This window comes from Mobula hypostoma, chromosome 11 (genome assembly GCF_963921235.1).
Source record: "Mobula hypostoma chromosome 11, sMobHyp1.1, whole genome shotgun sequence".
Taxonomy (NCBI): domain Eukaryota; kingdom Metazoa; phylum Chordata; class Chondrichthyes; order Myliobatiformes; family Myliobatidae; genus Mobula; species Mobula hypostoma.
The window spans coordinates 111068609-111090227 of NC_086107.1; the positions used below are offsets into that span (position 1 = coordinate 111068609).

Here is a 21619-nt window from a genome sequence, read left to right on the forward strand (position 1 = left end):
GGGGAGACCTGATAGAAACATTTCGAATGTTAAAAGGCATGGACAGAGTGGATGTGGCGAAGTTGGTTCCCATGATGGAGGAGTCTAGTACGAGAGGGCATGACTTAAGGATAGAAGGGCGCCCATTCAGAACAGAAATGCGAAGAAATTCTTTTAGCCAGAGTGTGGTGAATCTATGGAATTTGTTGCCATGGGCGGCAATGGAGGCCAAGTTGTTGGGTGTATTTAGGGCAGAGATTGGTAGGTATCTGAGTAGCCAGGGCATCAAAGGTTATGGTGAGAAGGCGGGGCAGTGGGACTAAATGGAAGAATGGATCAGCTCATGATAAAATGGCGGAGCAGACTCGATGGGCCGAATGGCTGACTTCTGCTCCTTTGTCTTATTGTCTTATAAAATGCAACGTTTGCATTCATTTCAAGAGGACTAGAAAATGGATGTAATGCTTAGACCTTATAAACCATTGGTCACACCACATTTGGAGTCTTGTGAGCGGTTTTGGCCCTATATCTAAGAAAGGACGTGCTGCCATTGCAAAGGGTCCAGAGAAGATTCTCGAGAATGATCCTGGGAATGAAAAGGTTAATGTATGTGGCGTGTTTGAAGGCTCTGGACCTTTACTCGGTGGAATTTTGAAGAACAAAGGGGGATTTTATTGAAACCTATCGAATAATGAAAGACCTAGATAGACTGGATGTGCAGAGAAATTTTCCAATAGTTGGTGAGTCTAGGAGCAGAGGGCACAGCATCAGAATAGAAAGATCTCATTAGAACAAAGATGAGGAGGAATTTCTTTAGCCAGAGGGTGGTGAATCTGTGGAATTCATTGCCACAGATGGCAAGTCAATTAGTATATTTAAAGGCAGATACATTCTTGATTAGTAATGGTGTCAAATGTTGTGGGGAGAAAACAGGAGAGTGATGTTGAGAAAGAAAATAAATCAGCCGTGATGGAACAGCAGAGCAGACTCGATAGACTGAATGGCCTAATTCTGCTCTTCTGTTTGATGGTCTTATGGTCATTTGCTTCCCAGGCAAAGGCGCAGTCTGGTCTCGCCCAGCAGCTCAGTGTAAAGAAGAGGGTGGGGAAGGAGTGCCATCCCCGGTAGCATGTAGGCAACTGCTAGCCCTTGTGGCTACAGGGGTCAGGGGGTATGGAGGGAAGGCTGGGTTCTGAGTTGGATGATCAGCCATGATCATAATAAATGGTGGTGCAGGCTCGAAGGGCTGAATGGCCTACTCCTGCACCTATTTTCTATGTTTCTATGTTTCTATCATCGAACGTACAGTTCAGAAACAGGTCCTTTTGCCCACAGTGTTATGCTGAGTTAATTAAATTAGTAGTCATATGGCCAACTAACTTATCCCTGTTCTGTTTCTTGCACATTCATCTAAGGATCTTTCGAATGTCTCCATTAGCCCAGGGAGTGCATTCCAGGCCCCCACCACTCTCTGGGTAAAAAAATGCCCCATTTCAGAGATGTCTGGGGATCTGGTCAGGCTGAATTATTCGTGTCCTGTTGTAGGTCAGCAGGAGAGAATCTGATAGCAGTCAAAGTATACCCCGAAACAAACAAGATCATTGGGGTATACAATAGAGTAGAGATAGGGTACAAAGGTCTCATTGCGACCTCCAGAACATTGAATTTCCCTTCTTCCGTTGTGTGTAGAACCCGGAGGCCCCTCGTTCACCATCGGCAAAGCCATTTGGCTGCTCTGGGGCCTCGTTTTCAATAACTCCGTGCCAGTCCAGAACCCGAAGGGGACCACGAGCAAGATTATGGTGTCGGTCTGGGCCTTCTTCGCTGTGATATTTTTAGCCAGCTACACAGCCAACCTTGCCGCATTCATGATCCAAGAGGAATATGTGGACCAAGTATCAGGCCTCAGCGATAAGAAGGTAAGCTTCCAGCCACTCTTACATTGGCCCCATGATTGATTAGTTACCTGAGATCTCAAGTAACCCACGTGAAATGCTGGGGGAACTCAGCAGATCAGGCAGCATCTTTGGAAATGAATAAGCAGTTGATGTTTTGAGCTGAGAGCTTTCTTCAGGCCTGGAAAGGAAAGGGGAAGATGCTGGGGAGAAAAAGGTTGGTGGAGAGGAAGGAGACAGGCTAGAAGGTGACAGGTGAAGCCAGGTAAGTGGGAGAGGTAAAGGACTGAAGAGGAAGGAATCTGACAGGAGAGGACAGTGGACCATGGGTGAAAGGGAAGAAGGAGGCGCACCAGGGGGAGGTGATAGGCAGTTGAGGAGTAGAAGTAAAAGGCCAGAGTGGGGAATGGGAGGAGAGGGAAGGGGAGGGGAAAAAATTACCGGAAGGAGAAATTAACGTTTAAGCCATCGGGTTGGAGGCTACTTAGAATGAATATGAGGTATTGCTCCTCCACACTGAGGGTGGCCTCTTCAGGGCAAAAGTGGACTGGCATGTCAGAATGGGAATGGGGATAGGAATTAAAATGATTGGCCATCAGAAAATTCCAAGTTGGCAGATGGAGCAGAGGTGCTAGAGAAAGCAATCCTCTTGTTTACGTCGTGTCTCACCAATGTACAGGAGGACCCATCGGGAGCACTGGATACAATAAATGACCCCAATAGATTCACAGGTGATGTGTTGCCTCACCTGGAAGGACTGCTTGGGGTACTGAATGGAAGTGAGGGAGGAGGAGAATGGGAAGGTGTACCATTTCCGTCGCTTGCAGTGGTATGTGGCAGGAAGAGGCATAAGGTCTCAAATGTTGTAGACTCTACAGTAGCAATAAGTTTAGATAAACACAAGGGATTCTACAGATGCTGGAAATCCAGAGCAACACACATAAAATGCTGGAGGAGCTCAGCAGGTCAGGCAGCATCTGTGGAATTCAATAAACAGTCCACGATTCGGGCCAAGACCCTTCTTCAGGACTGGAAAAAGGGAGAAGACGCCAGAGTAAAAATGTGGGGGGAGGGGAAGGAGGCAACGGTTTTAGGTGAAGCCGGGTAGGTGGGAGAGGTAAAGGGCTGGAGAAGAAGGAACCTGATAGGAGAGGAGAGTGGACCATGGGAGAAAGGGAAGGAGAAGGGGACCCAGAGGGAAGTGATAGGTAGGTAAGAAGAAGTAAAAGGCCAGAGTGGGGAATAGACGAAAAGGAGTGGGGGAGAGAAAAATAAGTTTTGATGCATCTAACACAATACAACAAGCTGGTACGATTATTAAGGAAAAAATACCAGATTGTAGCCTTGAGCTATGAAGAGAAAGATCTCAGAACTGAGTCAGGGTTTTGACTGAAGCTGTTGCTGATTCTTCCCCAACCCCACCCTCTGATTCCAGTATCTGAACTCTGTTGTGTCTCTGAGTTCAATTAAAATGATTACAACTGCAACTGTCTACCAACTGTTCAATCTCTGATCACCTTAGTTAAGACATTACTTGCTGTTAGTTACACATTTCTGCTGGCTACATTGAATTACTCTGGAACTGAGAAGCTTGCTGGCCACTTCAAAGGTCAGTTAAAGGCGGTTATTACTCCTCAACCATCAGGCTCTTAAACCAGAGAGGATAACTTCACTCAATTTCTCTCACCCCATCGCAGAACTGTTCCTACAAATTATGGACTCACCTTCAAGGACTCTTCATCTCATGTTCTTGATATTTATTGCTTGCATGCTTCTTTGTTTATTTGTGTATTTATTTATTGATTAATCAATTGATTGATTGAGATACAGTGTGGAATAGGACTCTCAGGCCCTTCGAGCTGCGCTGCCCAGCAATCCCCCGATTTAACCCCAGCCTAATCACAGGACAATTTACAATGACCAATTAACCTACTAACCGGTATGTCTTTAGACTGTGAGAGGAAACCGGAGCACCCGGAGGAAACCCACACGGTCACGGAGGGAACGTACAGACTCCTAACAGGCAGTGACGGGAATTGAACCTGGGTCGCAGGTAGTGCAACGCATTGTGCTAACCGCTACACTACCAAGCTGTCCCTATTATTATTATTATTATTAACTTTTTGTTCTTTTCTTAGCATTTGCACAGCTTGCAGTTTTTTTTTTGGCACACTGGATGTTGTCAGTCCTGTTGGGTGCGGTCTTTCATTGATTCTATTGTGTTTCTTGTGTTTACTTAATTGCTCACAAGAAAATGAATTTCAGGGTTGTATATGGTGACTTTGAACTTTGAACCCAACAAGGTGATGACGCCCTTCTTATTTCTCACTCCACCATAAAGCCTGGTCTCCATGCACATACTCTGCAATGCAGAAATATTTCGCAGATTTTGGAGGCCAGGTTCAGAGGCAGGGATGTGCACAAATGATGAAACTAGCATGCTAAGACCTTGTCTATTCTAGAGTCATCAAATGGGGCGCCATGGTAGTGTAGCAGTTAGTGCAGCGCCTTTACAGCTTGGGGTGTACCAGAGCTCGGAGTTCAATTCTGGCACTGTCTGTGTGGAGTTTGTACGGTCTCCACGTGACCGCATGGATTTCCTCCCACAGTGCAAAGACGTACAGGTTGGCAAGTTAGTTGGTCATTGTAAATTGTCCCGTGATTAGGCTAGGGTTAAATCGGAGGATTGCTGTCTGGTCCAGTTCACTGGGCCAGAAGGGCCTGCTCCTTGCTGTAATCTGAAATAAATAAAAACATTTCACCCTTGCAGCTGTAGAATGCAAATAAACAAGTAATAAAAACCTGATATCAGTGATGTACGTAACCAGAATGTTCTTGGAAAAAGTCAACTGCTTTATTGGTCAATGAGGTAATTTTGACTCTCCATTCAAAGTTCAAAGTAAATTTTATTATCAAAGTACATATATGTCACCATATACACCCCTGAGATTCATTTTTCTGCGAGTATACTCAGCCAATCTATAGAATAGTGACTATAAGAGGATTAGTGAAAGATCAACCAGAATGCAGAAGACAACAAACTGTGCAAATACAAAAATAAATAAATAGCAATAAATAACTTGAAAATGAGATAAAGAGTCCTTAAAGTGAGATCATTGGTTGTGGGACCATCTCAATGATGGAGTATATGAGTGTAGTTATCCCATTTTGTTCAAGAGCCTGATGGTTGAGGGGTAGTAACTGTTCTTGAACATGGTGGTGTGAGTTCTGAGGCTCTTGTACCTTCTACCTGATGGCAGCAGTGAGAAGAGAGCATGACCCAGGTGGTGGGGATCTCTGATGATGGATGCTGCTTTCCTTTGACAATGTTTCATGTAGATGTGCTCAATGGTTGGGAGGGTTTTACCCATGATGTACTGGGCCAAATCCATTAGTTCTTGCAGGATTTTCCATTCAAAGACATTGGTGTTTTCATACCAGGCATGATGCAGCCAGTCAATATACTCTCCACTACACATTTATAGATGTTTGACAAGTTTTAGATGTCATGCCGAATCTCTGTAAACTCCTAAGGAAGCAGAAGTGCTGCCGTGCTTTCTCCACAATTGCACTTATAGGCTGGGTCCAGGACTGGTCCTCTGAAATGGTAACACCAAGAAATTTAAAGTTGCTAACCCCCTCCACCTTTGATCCTTCAATGGGCTGAAGTCTATAATCAGTTCCTAGGTCTTGCCGACATTGAGTGAGAGGTTGTTGTTATGACACCACTCAGCCAAATTTCAAAATCCCTCCTGTATGTTCATACATGGTGCCAGACCCACAGCAACTTGTTAACTCTTTCTCCAAACAGTTAAAGGTTTCCCCTGGTGTAATGTTGAATCAGGTTCACGGGTCCGGCGAGTGAGACAGGAAATGCGCTAACTTTGAATAGGTACATTAATCATTTATTTTTAAACAGTAAAAATTCGACTAAACATTCACGTTCCCCAAGTTACAGATACTACAAACCTGAATATTCAACAAACATACTTAATTAAAAATGTACACAGAGCATACCTTCCCAATGGCCATGTGCGTCCTTGCCTTAAACAAAGGAAGACGACAGCAAGCCCCTTCCACGTATTATTTTACATAGCCCGGATATTTGAAACTGGACGCCAGGCAGCCATCCAACGGGAAAAGCAACTGTAGTTTCTAAACTAACCAATCACCATGGAAGCAACTTTGGACAATCAGAATAAGGCACGCCCGCACAGGACAGCTGGGTGCTCTGGTTTCTTCACACAATGCAAAGACGTACGGTTCGGGGTAGTGAGTCATGGGCATGCTACGGTGCCACTGGAAGGGCAGCGACACTTGTTAACTCTTTGGGCTGCCCAGCACAATCCTCACTGATTGATACAGGTCAATGTACTGTATGGTTTGATGTACAGGTGACAAATAACTCTCCTTTGTGTCACCTTGTCGGGGCTGTACTTAGCAACGCATTGACCTTAACTGCCCTCTGAAATGCCAAGCAAGCTCTTCAGTTCAGGGATAACTAGGGTTGGAGATAAGTGTTGGGGATCTCGTATAAGTGACTTAAAGAAAGATGGCATTCTGTCCTCCCAACATCACCCATCTGACCAAACCTTGCTCAGCTGTCCTGAAACTTAGGTACAATGATGGATCAATTAAAATCTGCAAGAGTCCTACATCAGAGGAGTGCAGAGATCAAGAAACCTTTCGGGTGGAAAGGGTCTCGGCCCGAAATGCTGACTGTTTACTCATTTCCATAGATACTGCCTGACCGGCTGAGCTCCATAGGCAAGAAAAGTTTGGGATGAAGAGGAAAGTCCACGTAGGGATTTGAGAACAAAACAAGAAACTTTGAAATTGAGATACTAACGTTCTGGGAATTGGAGCGTTCAGTAAACAAAAGTGTAGTGTGGATCAGAAGGATACTCCATCCCTTGTGAATTGGTGACCGATATTTTCACATGATGTCACTGTCAGATGCCTTCTGCTATTTTTAAATTTGTTCTTGATAAGTGATATTTGGTTCAATTGCCTTCCATAGAATGAGTGGTTCCTCTGCCAGACAGAAGTAACGTGGACAGGAAGGTAAATAAGGCAGTACAGTAGATTAGCAGTTAGCGTAACACTTTACAGTGCAACGCGTAAGATCGGGGTTCAATTCCCTCCATCACCTGTAAGGAGTCTGCACGCTCTCCCCATGCCTGTATGGGTTTCCTCCCACATTCCAAAGATGTACAGCACTGTGCAAAAGTCTTAGGCACATATATATAGCTAGGGTGCGTAAGACTTTTGCACAGTACCGTATTTGTCAACGTGGAGCAAAGAGCAAGTTTGTAAATCTGGTGGGTACAAAGAATGTTGGAAATGGTGGGGGTGGAGTGCCAGGGGAGGGATGTGGGACAGATGGCAGAGAAGGAGTGCCGGGGCGGGGGTGGGGTGGTGGCACTGGTGCAGAAACACCCAGTCTTGAGATACCAGGTAAAGTCATTTGATTCCAAAGAATTGATCACTACAGAATGTTTCTCTGGTGCTTTCTGCTCCCTTCGCTCTCCCTTCCCCGTTTCCCAACCATCTCTCTGCCCCCTTCCCACTCTCAGTCCACAATGGAGACCCATATCAGAATCAAGTTTATCATCGCTCATATGTCATGAATTTTTTTTTGTGACAGCAGTACAGAGTGATAAATAAAATTACTACAGTATTGTGCAAAGGTCTAAGGCTCCCTAGCTATGTATATGTGCCTAAGACTTTTGCACAGTGCTGTATAGGTTAGGGTTCGTAAGAGGTTGGCATGCTATGTCGGCGCCGGATGTGTGGTTGCAGATGTGCCCAGCACATCTCCGAAGCAAATGAAGTATTTTACTTTATGTTTCAATGCTTGCGTGACAAATAAGAGCTGGTAAAACTGATCCGTGTAGCTTGCAAAAACTGCATGGCTAAAAGCAAGTAGCCTTGTCTTAACTAAGGTAATCAGGGATTGGACAGTGACTAGAGAGGTTAATTTTAACTGAACTTGGAATGAATCACAGGTAGCATCATACAAAATGGAAACAGGTCTACATCAAGGGGCCCTTGGGTTGGGTCAGGTTGACTTCAATGGACAGCGGAGTTAAGTGGGTATAATCAGTTTACCAGCACCAGGGTTAGATAAAAAATTATGAAGGCCAAACTGCCAAAAGCTTTCTTTACGACCCTATCTACCCAGGATGTCACTTTCAATGACTAGTATATGCCCAAGAGGAGGGACCTAGACTTTTGTTACAAGATGCCAGAGGCACGTGATACCTCCCTGTAAACAAAAGCTTTTTAGACCACCAGAGGGCTGTTACGAGCCAACCATGTTGCCATGAGCCCTACATGGACAGCTGGCAGCCTGCTGGTGTTAGCAAACAATGAAGACAAGAGATTCTGAAGATGCTGGGAACCCAGGGCAACACACACAAAATGCTGGAGGAACTCAAAGGTTCAGGCTGCATCTATGGAAAGGAATTTCGGGCTGAGACTCTTCATCAGGACGAAATAGGAAGGTGGTTGAAGCCAGAAATAGAAGGTGGGGTGAGGGGGCAGATTGCAAGCTGGCAGGTGATAGGTGAGACCAGGTGAGGGGGCAGGTGAGTGGGTGGGGGGAGAGGGGATAAAGTAAGTAGCTGGGAGGTGATAGGTGGAATATGTAAAGAGCTGAAGAAGAAGGAATCTGATAGGAGGAGACAGTGGACCACGGGAGAATGGGGAGGTGGAGGGGGGCATCAGAGAGAGGTGATAGGCAGGTGTGGAGAAGAGAAGAGGTAAGAGGAATGGAAAAAGGGAGAAGGGGAAGGGGGAGAAATTGCCAGATGTTAGAGAAATCGATGTCAGTGCTATCAGCTTGGAAACTACGCAGACGGAAATGAATTGCTTTTTAAATGACCAGAGAACAGTTAAGAGTTGACCATGTTGCTATGAGCCTGACATGGACAGTTGACAGGTTGCTGGAACGAGCAAACAAAGACTTGTTTTTAGCCTCAGTTCAATTGCTTCTTGGCCACTTTTCCTCAGATCAGTTTTTTAAAATTTAAACTGTTCTGACAGATTATTAATTGAGACATCTGGACTGCAGTAGTACCAGAAAGTGTGGGGGAAACACGTAGCTGATTCAGATACTTTGACCTAAAAGATTAAAACCCTGTTTCTCTGTCCAGGGCATCTGTAGACAGACAGAGACAGGGTTTTAACATTGCAAGTCAATAGCCCTTTGTCAGAACTGAGCAACAGGGAAAACAAAAGTGCACGGAGAGGGTGAGAAGGATGGATAGGACAAAGGGAATAAGGATGAGGCCTGGGTTACTATGGTGATAAACTGATGCTGAAGCCTTCTGGTTGATGGGTGGATGATGGGAGAGAGAGAGAGAATAGACCAAGGAATATATAAAACCTGTGAAATGCAGGTCAGAAAGAGAGAAGAGTCAGACCAGTAGACGGAGACAGACAGAGAGAAACAGTGAGACATGGAGAGAGAGAGTGAGGGAGAAAGAGAGAGAGAGAGAAAGAGAGATACACACAGAGAATGAGAGAGATGGAGAGAGGAGGAGGGGGATAGAAAGAAGAGAGAGGAGCGACAGTCAGAGCAAAAGAGAGAGAGAAGCACACACATGCACGCACGCGCAGATGGAGAGAGAGACATAAAGAGGGAGAAGACAGAGAAAGAGAGAGAGAGAGAGCGAGAGAGAAAATCTGTGAGGTGCATGTCAGAACTACGGGAAACGGGCTGGTATGTCAGGCTGCATTAGTGTCGAGGGAAAAGCAGAGATATTACAGAAGGATTACCCCAAGCAGAGCTGGACTATTAGCCTAGTCACTTGGCCGCTGCACCACCAGACTCTCCATGTGATGTATGTCTTAACCTCCATCAGTACTCATTTGTCGTTTTCTCTCTCCAGTTCCAGAGACCAAATGATTTCTCTCCTCCGTTTCGGTTTGGGACAGTTCCCAATGGAAGCACAGAAAGAAACATCCGTAACAATTACCTCGAAATGCACACCTACATGACAAAGTACAATCAGAAATCCGTGCTCGACGCATTAATAAGCCTGAAGGCCGGGTAAGAACATAAATAAAATTGTGTTAATATACTAAGCAGTGGGAATAGGGCACTTTGGTAGGAGCATATACATTTAGATCATAAGACCATAAGACATAGGAGCAGACTGAGACCATTTGGCCCATCGAGTCTGTTCTGTCATTCCGTCGTGGCTGATTTATTATCCCTTTCAAACTCATCCTTTTGCCTTCTCCCCATAAACTTTGACACCCTGACTAATCATGATCCTATCAACCTCTGCTTTAAACATACCCAATGACTTGGCCTCCACAGCCGACTGTGGTAATAAATTCCACGGATTCACCACTCATTGGCTAAAGAAATTCTTCCTCATCTCTGTTCTGAAAGAACGTGCTTCTATTCTGCGGCTATGCCCTCTGGTCCTAGACTCTCCCACTACAGGAAACATCCTCTCCACATCCCCTCTATCTAAGCCTTTCAATATTCAATAGGTTTCAAAGAGATCGCCCCTTATTCTTCTAAACTCCAGCAAGTACAGACCCAGAGCTCCTCATACGTTAACATTTCCATTCCCGGGATCATTCTTGTGAACCTCCTCTGGACTCTCTCCAATGCCAGCACATCCTTTTTTTCAGATAAGAGGCCCAAAACTGCTCACAGTACTCCAAGTGTTCCAAGCTTAGTTGGGCCTTAAAATACAGGCCATTCCTCTGTGTGTTACCCTTCCTAAGGCAAGACCTCGATCTGGGGGATGGGTCCGAGCTATAAAAATTCTTCCAGCTGGATTTTAATTTTTCATTGGCTCCACACTATGATTAATATGCTCATTAACAGATGGTTAACAACTGTGTTTTAAATCATGCAGGCATTGGTTTTAATTTGGTTCTTTCCCCCAAGACCCTAAAGGCAATGCAGTGGAGCCAGCTGATGCCTAATCTTAGAGAGAAGAGCTTTAAATGAACACTTCACTGTGGCTACTCTGACCTCTGATAACCCGACTGGCCCTGCCCTAATAACACTGGACAACAAATTTTTTCCTCAGATTTTTTTTTTGGTTTATGATAGACCACCTGAAGCTAAACACAAATATAATTCCAGCCTACTTGTATCACGTAAGAATTTGGAGAAACAAGGAATTAACTTTTATTGAATAAAATGCGTATAATTGCATTATGGTGATGACGCTTTGCAATAGTTTTAGATTCTGAGAACACTCAGTCCTCTTTTATTGTCACTTAGAAATGCATACATTCATTAAGAAATGATACAATGTTTCTCCAGAGTGATATCACAGAAAACAGGACAAACCAAAGACTAACACTGACAGAACCACATAATTATAACATATAGTTACAGCAGTGCAAAGAAATACCATAATTTGATGAAGAACAAACCATGGGCACAGTAAAAAAAAGTCTCAAAGTCCCCGAGCCGATTGACTCCCGAGTCCCCGATAGCAGGCAGCAAAAGGGAGAAACTCCCTGCCATAAACCTCCAGGCACCGTTAACTTGCTGATGCCTTGGAAGCAGCCGACCACAGCTGACACTGAGTCCGTCCTTCCAAAAACTTCGAGCCTCCAACCAGCCCCTCCGATACAGCCACCCGAGCACCATCCTCTGCCGAGCCTTCGACCTAACCCGGGCCGCTGAAACAAGCAAAGCTGAGGATTCGGGGCCTTGTGCTCCGGAGATTCCGGTTACCACACAGTAGCAGCGGCAGCGAAGCGGGCATTTCAGAAGTTTTCCAGATGTTCCTCCATGCTGTTAGGTCTGTCTCCATCAAATCAGAAATGTGCACGGTCCCCTACTTGACAGATTACAGATATCATTCACCGGAGAGGCCGCGCGCACTGCCGTCGCGCCGCCATCTTCTCTTCCTTAGTTCAACTAAGCTAAAAATGTTTTGTTTTTGATTTTCATTTGTACTCAGTGTCTGAGGCTTCTCGCTCAAGTGTCCAACAATAATTAGCCAGCATTGATGGATTCCAGTTGCCCTGGTATCCTTTCTCCGTGATGGCAATGTCCTAGTGAAACCTTTCACCATGCTCGTCACTGACAGCACCAAGATTTGCAGGGAAGAAGTCTAAATGGGAATGCAGAAAGTGAATCTTTAGTGACATGTTGCACTTCATGGCTTGGTGCTCTGTAGATGCCAAGAAAATTTTTAACAACACCCTTGAATGCCTTCCATGCAGTTTTCTTTGGTCCCACTAGAAGTTCTTCAAACTGCCTGTCATTGATGACCTGCTTTCCTTAATCTTGTCATCAGTTACTCTGACTTGAATTATGAATTGAAATAACAAATCTAGGCAATTTCAAAAAAAATGTTGCGTGCGTGATAGGGAAATTTCACCGTGATTTTCATGATCAGAAGACCAAAATCCATAAGGTACACCAATAAGTAGTGAGGAAGTAAAATCTTTGTTGTCCAGTGTTATTGCTCTTCTATTGCTTCAGATTCTCCCTCCAGAGGGATTGCTGGGCAGTGTGACTGACCATAAAAATGTAAGATATAGGAGCAGAGTTAGGTCATTCAGCCCATCAAGTCCACTCTGCCATTTCATTATGGCTGATCCCGGATCCCATTTAACCCCACACCCATGTCCTTTCACCATATCCCCTTGATGCCCCGACCAATCAGGAATCTATCCACTTCTGCTTTAAATATACCCATGTACTGTACTTCCACTGCAGTCTGTGGCTGAGCATTCCACAGGTTCCCCACTCTTTGGCTAAAAACATTCCTCCTTACCTCTGTTCTAAAAGGTCGCCCCTCAGTTTTGAGGTTCTGCCCTCTAGTTCTGTCCTTGCCTCAGTGACAAACTTTTTGAGAAAGTTTCATTCCAGGACGTGGGTCTGTAGCCAAGGTAACGGTTTTCAATCCTTCCTCTTATAGAGAACCAGCTCTCCCACAACTGTACATACACACACACACACACACACACACACACACACACACACACACACACACACACACATACATACTTTCACACCTACACACATACACACTCTCACATACACCGTCGCTCACACACACACACTCACACTCACTCACTTTCACATAACTCATACACTCACTCTCATACACTCGTACACATTTTCACACCTATACACACACACAGTCATTCACATGCACTCTCTCTCACAGACACACACATGCTCACACTCACTTTCACATAAAATCTCGTATACTCACTTACACACCCCTACACACACTCGTACACATTTTCACACCTACACACACACACAGTCATTCACGTGCACTCTCTCTCACAGACACACACACACACACACACACAGTTACCATCACTGCATTTCAGGGTGTGGTCCAGATCCACCTCACTCCTTCCCCTGGTATTTGTTGACGGTGATTAGTACCACTCACCTACATTTACCTGAATCACCTCTGTGAATTTTGCAACATCCATTCACTCTCCTTGTACGAAATCGTGGTGCTGGTTTAGTACATAGGCAGACAATGCTTCAGTATGGGATGTTCCTCTTAATTGAGGAGCGGCTGCCCTGACAGAGTCCCTCCAGAAGGCAGCAGGTGTTCCTGGTAGGAAGAGATCACTGGCAACTATTGTTGGGACATTGACGCAGTCTATGTATGTCTACCCACCGGGGAACCTGCATGGAAGGGATTACCAGTGGCTGCCCTCTCCTCTCCTATGGGCTGATGTGTCAATAGTCTCCCTAGTGTAGCGGTGATCAGCAAACTGAGGTATACAGTGTTTATCAACAGGGTTGGAATGGTCCTGAGGCTGGAGAGTTGAGGGCACTGATGACCTTAATTTCGAGTGTTTGAAACTTGTACCCGAAGTTTCCTGAGGTCACGGGGTTTGCTCTGCGGATATGCTTCTCGATAATATACTGCTGTTGATTGGTCATTGGACAGGAAACAGAGGGCACCAAGATGAGGATACCCTCAGGGTGGAGCACCACACCTATATTCCATCTGGGTAGCCTCCAACCTGATGGCATGAATGTCGATTTCTCGTACTGGTAAACAAATTTCCCCCGCCCGGCCCCCTTCCTCTGTTACCTACTCTGACCGTTTACCTTTCTCACCTGTGTATATCTCCCCCGGGTTGCCTTCTCCTTCCCTTTCTTCCATGATCCACTCTCCTCTCCAATCAGATTTCCCTTTCTTCTGTGATCCACTCTCCTCTCCAGCCCTTTGTCTTCCCTCCCACTTGGCTTCACCTATCACCTTCCAGCTAGCCTCCTTCACTGCCCCCCCACCCCGGCCACCGATCTTTTTAAGTCCGGCATCTTTCCCTTTCCTGTCCAGTCTCGGCCGGAAACGTAGACTGTTTATCCTTTTCCATAGATGCTGCCTGACCCGCTGAGTTTCTCCAGCATTTTGTGTGCGTTGCTCTGGATTTCCAGCATCTGCAGACCTTCTCATGTTTATAAAAACAAATGAGTCATTTTTGGGTTCTAACTCATAGGATACCAGAGGAATCGGTTCTGGGTTTCTAGGTGTTGATAGTCTGCATTAATAAATAGAAAGAAGAAATTTGCGTAGCCTCCTCCTTGATGGGAGTGGGACAAAAGGTCCATGAACAGGGTGTGTGGGATCCTCCATGATGTAATTGGTCTTTTTCCGCACCTTCCTGTTTGTACAGTATGCCCTTGATGGTGGGTGGGCAGGCAGCCGTGAGGCATTAGGCAATTTTAACTACCCGTTGTAGAGCTTTCCTGTCCACTGTGTTGCAGAGATGCGGCACGTTAGGATGCTTTCAGCTGCGCGTCTGTAGAAGGTCACGAGCATTGGTGTGCATGGGCCAACTTTCTTCAGCTTCCTCAGAAAACAGAGGCATTGGTGAAGTGTGGAGGATGTGATCTGGGACCATGAGAGGCCAGGCGAGATCTGCACTCCCAAAATAAAAAAGAAAGGTTATTGGTGCTCAGAGCGATCCAGGCCTGTTATCCATGGACTTTGGTGGGAGAAGTGAAGCTGCCAGTGTGGCTCTCTCTGTGAGACATGGAGCAACAAAGAGTTGTGTTCTAAAACAAGAGAAAATCTGCAGGTGCTGGAAGTTCCAGCAATACACCCAAAATGTTGGAGGAACTCAGCAGGTCAGGCAGCATCTATGGAAAAGAGTGAACAGACGACGTTTCAGGTCGAGACCCTTCATCAGGACTGGGAAAAAAGAGAGATGAGAAGTCAGAGTAAGAAGGTTGGGGGAGGGGAGGAAGAAGTACAGGGTGGTAGGTGACAGGTGAAACCAGGAGAGGGGATGTGGTGGAGTAAAGAGCTGGGAAGCTGATCGGTGAAGAAGATAATGGGCTGGAAAATGAGGAATCTGACAGGAGAGGGTAGAAGATCATGGAAGAAAGGACAAAGAGAAGAACACTAGAGGGAGATGATGGACAGTGAAGGAGTAAGGTGAGAGACAGAGATGGGAATGGAGAATGGTGAAGGGAGGGGTGGGGCATTAACCAGAAGTTTGAGAGATCAGTTCATGCCATCAGCTTGCCCAGACGAAATATAAGGTGCTGTTCCTCCAACCTGACTGTGGCCTCATCGCAGCAGTAGAGAAGGCCGTGGACTGACATGTCGGAATGGGAATGGGAAGTAGAATTGAAATGGATGGCCACCAGGGGATTCCGCTTTTTCTGGCAGACGGAGTGCAGGTGCTCGGCGAAGCGGCCTCCCAATCTATGTCAGGTCTCACCGATGTACAGTTGTGCCCTAAACTTGTCTGCCTCCTGTAAGGTGGTTCCTGTGTGTGCCCATAGTACATGGGAGCTGTTTGCTCTCATTTCCATTTCATCCCTGATGAGAAACATAGAACATAGAAGAGTACAGCACAGGAACAGGCCATTCGGCCCACAGTGTTGTGCTGTACCAGCTAAAAAGCAAATCAAAAACACCCAAACACTAATCCCTCCTACCTACACAATAGACAATAGACAATAGATGCAGGAGTAGGCCATTCAGCCCTTCGAGCCAGCACCACCATTCACTGTGATAGAAACATAGAAACATAGAAAATAGGTGCAGGAGTAGGCCATTCGGCCCTTCGAGCCTGCACCACCATTTATTATGATCATGGCTGATCATCCAACTCAGAACCCCGCCCCAGCCTTCCCTCCATACCCCCTGATCCCCGTAGCCACAAGGGCCATATCTAACTCCCTCTTAAGTATAGCCAATGAACTGGCCTCAACTGTTTCCTGTGGCAGAGAATTCCACAGATTCACCACTCTCTGTGTGAAGAAGTTTTTCCTAATCTCGGTCCTAAAAGGCTTCCCCTTTATCCTCAAACTGTGATCCTTCGTTCGTCCCCAACATCGGGAACAATCTTCCTGCATCTAACCTGTCCAATCCCTTTAGGATTTTATACGTTTCAATCAGATCCCCCCTCAATCTTCTAAATTCCAACGAGTACAAGCCCAGTTCATCCAGTCTTTCTTCATATGAAAGTCCTGCCATCCCAGGAATCAATCTGGTGAACCTTCTTTGTACTCCCTCTATGGCAAGGATGTCTTTCCTCAGATTAGGGGACCAAAACTGCACACAATACTCCAGGTGTGGTCTCACCAAGGCCTTGTACAACTGCAGTAGTACCTCCCTGCTCCTGTACTCGAATCCTCTCGCTATAAGTGCCAGCATACCATTTGCCTTTTTCACCGCCTGCTGTACCTGCATGCCCACTTTCAATGACTGGTGTATAAGGACACCCAGGTCTCGTTGCACCTCCCCTTCTCCTAATCGGCCACCATTCAGATAATAATCTGTTTTCCTATTTTTGCCACCAAAGTGGATAACTTCACATTTATCCACATTAAATTGCATCTGCCATGAATTTGCCCACTCACCCAACCTATCCAAGTCACTCTGCATCCTCTTAGCATCCTCCTCACAGCTAACACTGCCACCCAGCTTTGTGTCATCCGCAAACTTGGAGATGCTGCATTTAATTCCCTCATCCAAGTCATTAATATATATTGTAAACAACTGGGGTCCCAGCACTGAGCCTTGCGGTACCCCACTAGTCACCGCCTGCCATTCTGAAAAGGTCCTGTTTATTCCCACTCTTTGCTTCCTGTCTGCTAACCAATTCTCCACCCACACCAATACCTTACCCCCAATACCGTGTGCTTTAAGTTTGCACACTAATCTCCTGTGTGGGACCTTGTCAAAAGCCTTTTGAAGATCCAAATATACCACATCCACTGGTTCTCCCCTATCTACTCTACTAGTTACATCCTCAAAAAATTCTATGAGATTCGTCAGACATGATTTTCCTTTCACAAATCCATGCTGACTTTGTCCGATCATTTCACCGCTTTCCAAATGTGCTGTTATCACATCCTTGATAACTGACTCCAGCAGTTTCCCCACTACCGACGTTAGGCTAACCGGTCTATAATTCCCCGGTTTCTCTCTCCCTCCTTTTTTAAAAAGTGGGGTTACATTAGCCACCCTCCAATCCTCAGGAACTAGTCCAGAATCTAATGAGTTTTGAAAAATTATCACTAATGCATCCACTATTTCTTGGGCTACTTCCTTAAGCACTCTAGGATGCAGACCATCTGGCCCTGGGGATTTATCTGCCTTCAATCCCTTCAATTTACCTAACACCACTTCCCTACTAACAAGTATTTCACTCAGTTCCTCCATCTCACTGGACCCTCTGTCCCCTACTATTTCTGGAAGATTATTTATGTCCTCCTTAGTGAAGACAGAACCAAAGTAATTATTCAATTGGTCTGCCATGTCCTTGCTCCCCATAATCAATTCACCTGTTTCTGTCTGTAGGGGAACTACATTTGTCTTTACCAGTCTTTTCCTTTTTACATATCTATAAAAGCTTTTACAGTCCGTTTTTATGTTCCCTGCCGGTTTTCTCTCATAATCTTTTTTCCCCTTCCTAATTAAGCCCTTTTTCCTCCTCTGCTGAACTCTGAATTTCTCCCAGTCTTCAGGTGAGCCACTTTCTCTGGCTAATTTGTATGCTTCTTCTTTGGAACTGATACTATCCCTAATTTCTCTTGTCAGCCACGGGTGCACTACCTTCCTTGATTTATTCTTTTGCCAAACTGGGATGAACAATTGTTGTAGTTCATCCATGCAACCTTTAAATGCTTGCCATTGCATATCCACCGTCAATCCTTTAAGTGTCATTTGCCAGTCTATCTTAGCTAATTCACGTCTCATACCTTCAAAGTTACCCCTCTTTAAGTTCAGAACCTTTGTTTCTGAATTAACTATGTCACTCTCCATCTTAATGAAGAATTCCACCATATTATGGTCACTCTTACCCAAGGGGCCTCTCACAACAAGATTGCTAATTAACCCTTCCTCATTGCTCAAAACCCAGTCCAGAATAGCCTGCTCTCTAGTTGGTTCCTCGACATGTTGGTTCAAAAAACCATCCCGCATACATTCCAAGAAATCCTCTTCCTCAGCACCTTTACCAATTTGGTTCACCCAATCTACATGTAGATTGAAGTCACCCATTATAACTGCTGTTCCTTTATTGCACACATTTCTAATTTCCTGTTTAATACCATCTCTGACCTCACTACTACTGTTAGGTGGCCTGTACACAACTCCCACCAGCGTCTTCTGCCCCTTAGTGTTATGCAGCTCTACTCATATCGATTCCACATCTTCCCGGCTTATGTCCTTCCTTTCTATTGCATTAATCTCTTCTTTAACCAGCAACGCCACCCCACCTCCCCTTCCTTCATGTCTATCCCTCCTGAATATTGAATATCCCTGAACGTTGAGCTCCCATCCTTGGTCACCCTGGAGCCATGTCTCTGTGATCCCAACTATATCATAATCATTAATAACAATCTGTACTTTCAATTCATCCACCTTATTACGAATGCTCCTTGCATTGACACACAAAGCCTTCAGGCGCTCTTTTACAACTCTCTTAGCCCTTATACAATTATGTTGAAAAGTGGCCCTCTTTAATGCTTGCCCTGGATTTGTCGGCCTGCCACTTTTACTCTTCTCCTTAGTACTTTTTGCTTCTACCCTCACTTTACACCCCTCTGTCTCTCTGCACTGGTTCCCATCCCCCTGTTGTGAACTAACCTCCTCACGCCTAGCCTCATCCACAATCAGTACCCTTTTCCTGCCTTCTCCCCATATCCCTTCACTCCGCAATCTTTAAGAGCTCTATCTATCTCTTTTTTGAAAGAATCCAGAGAATTGGCCTCCACTGCCTTCTGAGGCAGAGCATTCCACAGATCCACAACCCTCTGTGTGAAAAAGTTTTTCCTCAACTCCGTTCTAAATGGCCTACCCCTTATTCTTAAACTGTGGCCTCTGGTTCTGGACTCCCCCAATATTGGGAACATGTTTCCTGCCTCTAGCGTGTCCAATCCCTTAATAATCTTATATGTTTCAATCAGATCCCCTCTCATCCTTCTAAATTCCAGTGTATACACCGTGTCCATATCCTTCCATCTTCCTTAAATCTAAGTGCCTATCCAAACATCTCTTAAAAGCCTTTAAAGTAGTTGCTTCTACCACTGAACCAAGCAGTGCATTCCACTCTGAGTAAAAATCTTACTCCTCACATCCCCCTTGAACCTACCCCCCTCTCGCCTTCAATGCATGCCCTCTGATATTAGACATTTCAATCCTGGGAAAAAGATACTCTCTGTTCATTCCGTCTACACCTCTCACAATCTTACAAACCACCTCAATCAGATCCCCCCTCAGCCTTTGGCACTCCAGAGAAAACAGCCCAAGTTTATCCAGCTTCTCGTGACAGCGCATGCCCTCTAAACCAGGCAGCATCTTGGTAAGCCTCTTCTGCACCCTCTCCAAAGCCTCAAAATTCAAGAGTGAAGACATTGAAAGGGAATTCTGGTTCCACCAAAGGTGCAAGGCAAGGTTTTGGTGCTCAGCGTGAGTACTGCGCAGGGCGAGGCGCAGAACAGAGTGTGACATTCTGACCACCAGGGTTTGTGGTGTGTCTAGTTTACAACATTGTTTCTCAGCCTTCAACATTGTCGAAGCTGCTGTATCTGTCGGGGACCATCAACAATTATTTTGCAAGCCTGAAAAATTCACTGACAGTGAAGCCTGTCTATAGTGTTAGGTCGATGGGATGAGGCAGAATAATAGATAGGATCATAGACTGAATGGGCCGAAGGGTCTGTTCTGTAGTGCTCCATGACTCTATTACTGTCAACACTGGTATAAATTGCAGTGGTAAACAGGGACGTCTTATCCACTAATGATTACAAATGGTAGTAACTGGTGTCGTGAGATCCACAAAGATGAGAAGAACCCTTTTCTCTGTGATAAATGCATAGTTTAACTTTGCCGCAATATTTTACCCTGCCTTGTGTTGTCAGATTTCTGGCTTATTGCCTTCACAAGCCAGACCATCAAGATGCACAGAAGCCTGGCCACAGGAACCTTTGGGAGACCTGTTTTGAAACTTTACGAGCTAGAGTGACACTCCGCTATTGCAGGATGTGGCATTCAGTTAGCCTGACATCAGTGGTCGGGGAAATGCTGAAATCTATTATTAAGGAAGTAATAACAATGCACTTAGAAAATAATAATAGGACTAGCAGTTTCAACATGAAACTGGAAGGGAAGTCATATCTGACAAATCAATTAGAGCTTTTCTGTGGCTATAACTTGCAGAATAAATAAATAAGACTATAAAACATAGGAACAAAATTAGACCATTTGGCCTATCAAATCTATTCTACCATTCCATCATGGTTGATCTTCCCTCCCAACCCATTCTCCCACTTTCTCCCCATATCCTTTGATGCCTTTACTAATCGAAAATCTACCAACCTCCACTTTAAATATGCCCAATGACTCGGCCCCGAAGGCCACCTGTTGCAATGAATTCCACAGATTCACCACCCTCTGGCTAAAGAAATTCCATAGAACCATAGAAACTACAGCACAGAAACAGGCCCTTTGGCCCTTCTTGGCTGTGCCGAACCATTTTCTGCCTAGTCCCACTGACCTGCACACGGACCATATCCCTCCATACACCTCCCATCCATGTATCTGTCCAATTTATTCTTAAATGTTAAAAAAGAACCCGCATTTACCACCTCGTCTGGCAGCTCATTCCACACTCCCACCACTCTCTGTGTGAAGAAGCCCCCCCTAATGTTCCCTTTAAACTTTTCCCCCCTCACCCTTAACCCTTGTCCTTTGGTTTTTTTCTCCCCTTGCCTCAGTGGAAAAAGCCTGCTTGCATTCACCCTATCTATACCCATCATAATTTTATATACCTCTATCAAATCTCCCCTCATTCTTCTATGCTCCAGGGAATAAAGTCCTAACCTATTCAACCCTTCTCTGTAACTGAGTTTCTCAAGTCCCGGCAACATTCTTGTAAACCTTCTCTGCACCCTTTCAACCTTATTTATATCCTTCCTGTAATTTGGTGACCAAAACTGAACACAATACTCCAGATTCGGCCTCACCAATGCCTTATACAACCTCATCATAACATCCTAGCTCTTATACTCAATACTTTGATTAATAAAGGCCAATGTACCAAAAGGTCTCTTTACGACCCTGTCTACCTGTGACGACACTTTTAGGGAATTTTGTATCTGTATTCCCAGATCCCTCTGTTCCACTGCACTCCTCAGTGCCTTACCATTAACCCTGTATGTTCTACGTTGGTTTGTCCTTCCAACGTGCAATACCTCACACTTGTCAGTATTAAACTCCATCTGCCATTTTTCAGCCCATTATTCCAGCTGG

The 21619-nt window shown here is 45.2% G+C and overlaps 1 protein-coding gene across 1 annotated transcript in view; it reads left to right on the plus strand.

Annotated features, from left to right (window-relative positions):
• The window catches only part of LOC134354104 (glutamate receptor ionotropic, NMDA 2B-like), a 614023-nt gene that overhangs the window by 553330 nt on the left and 39074 nt on the right, over positions 1 to 21619 (plus strand). Inside the window, exons 11-12 of the mRNA XM_063062883.1 lie at positions 1669 to 1898; positions 9770 to 9930. Coding sequence (XP_062918953.1) covers positions 1669 to 1898; positions 9770 to 9930 — 391 coding nt within the window. The remainder of the gene's footprint in view (positions 1 to 1668; positions 1899 to 9769; positions 9931 to 21619) is intronic.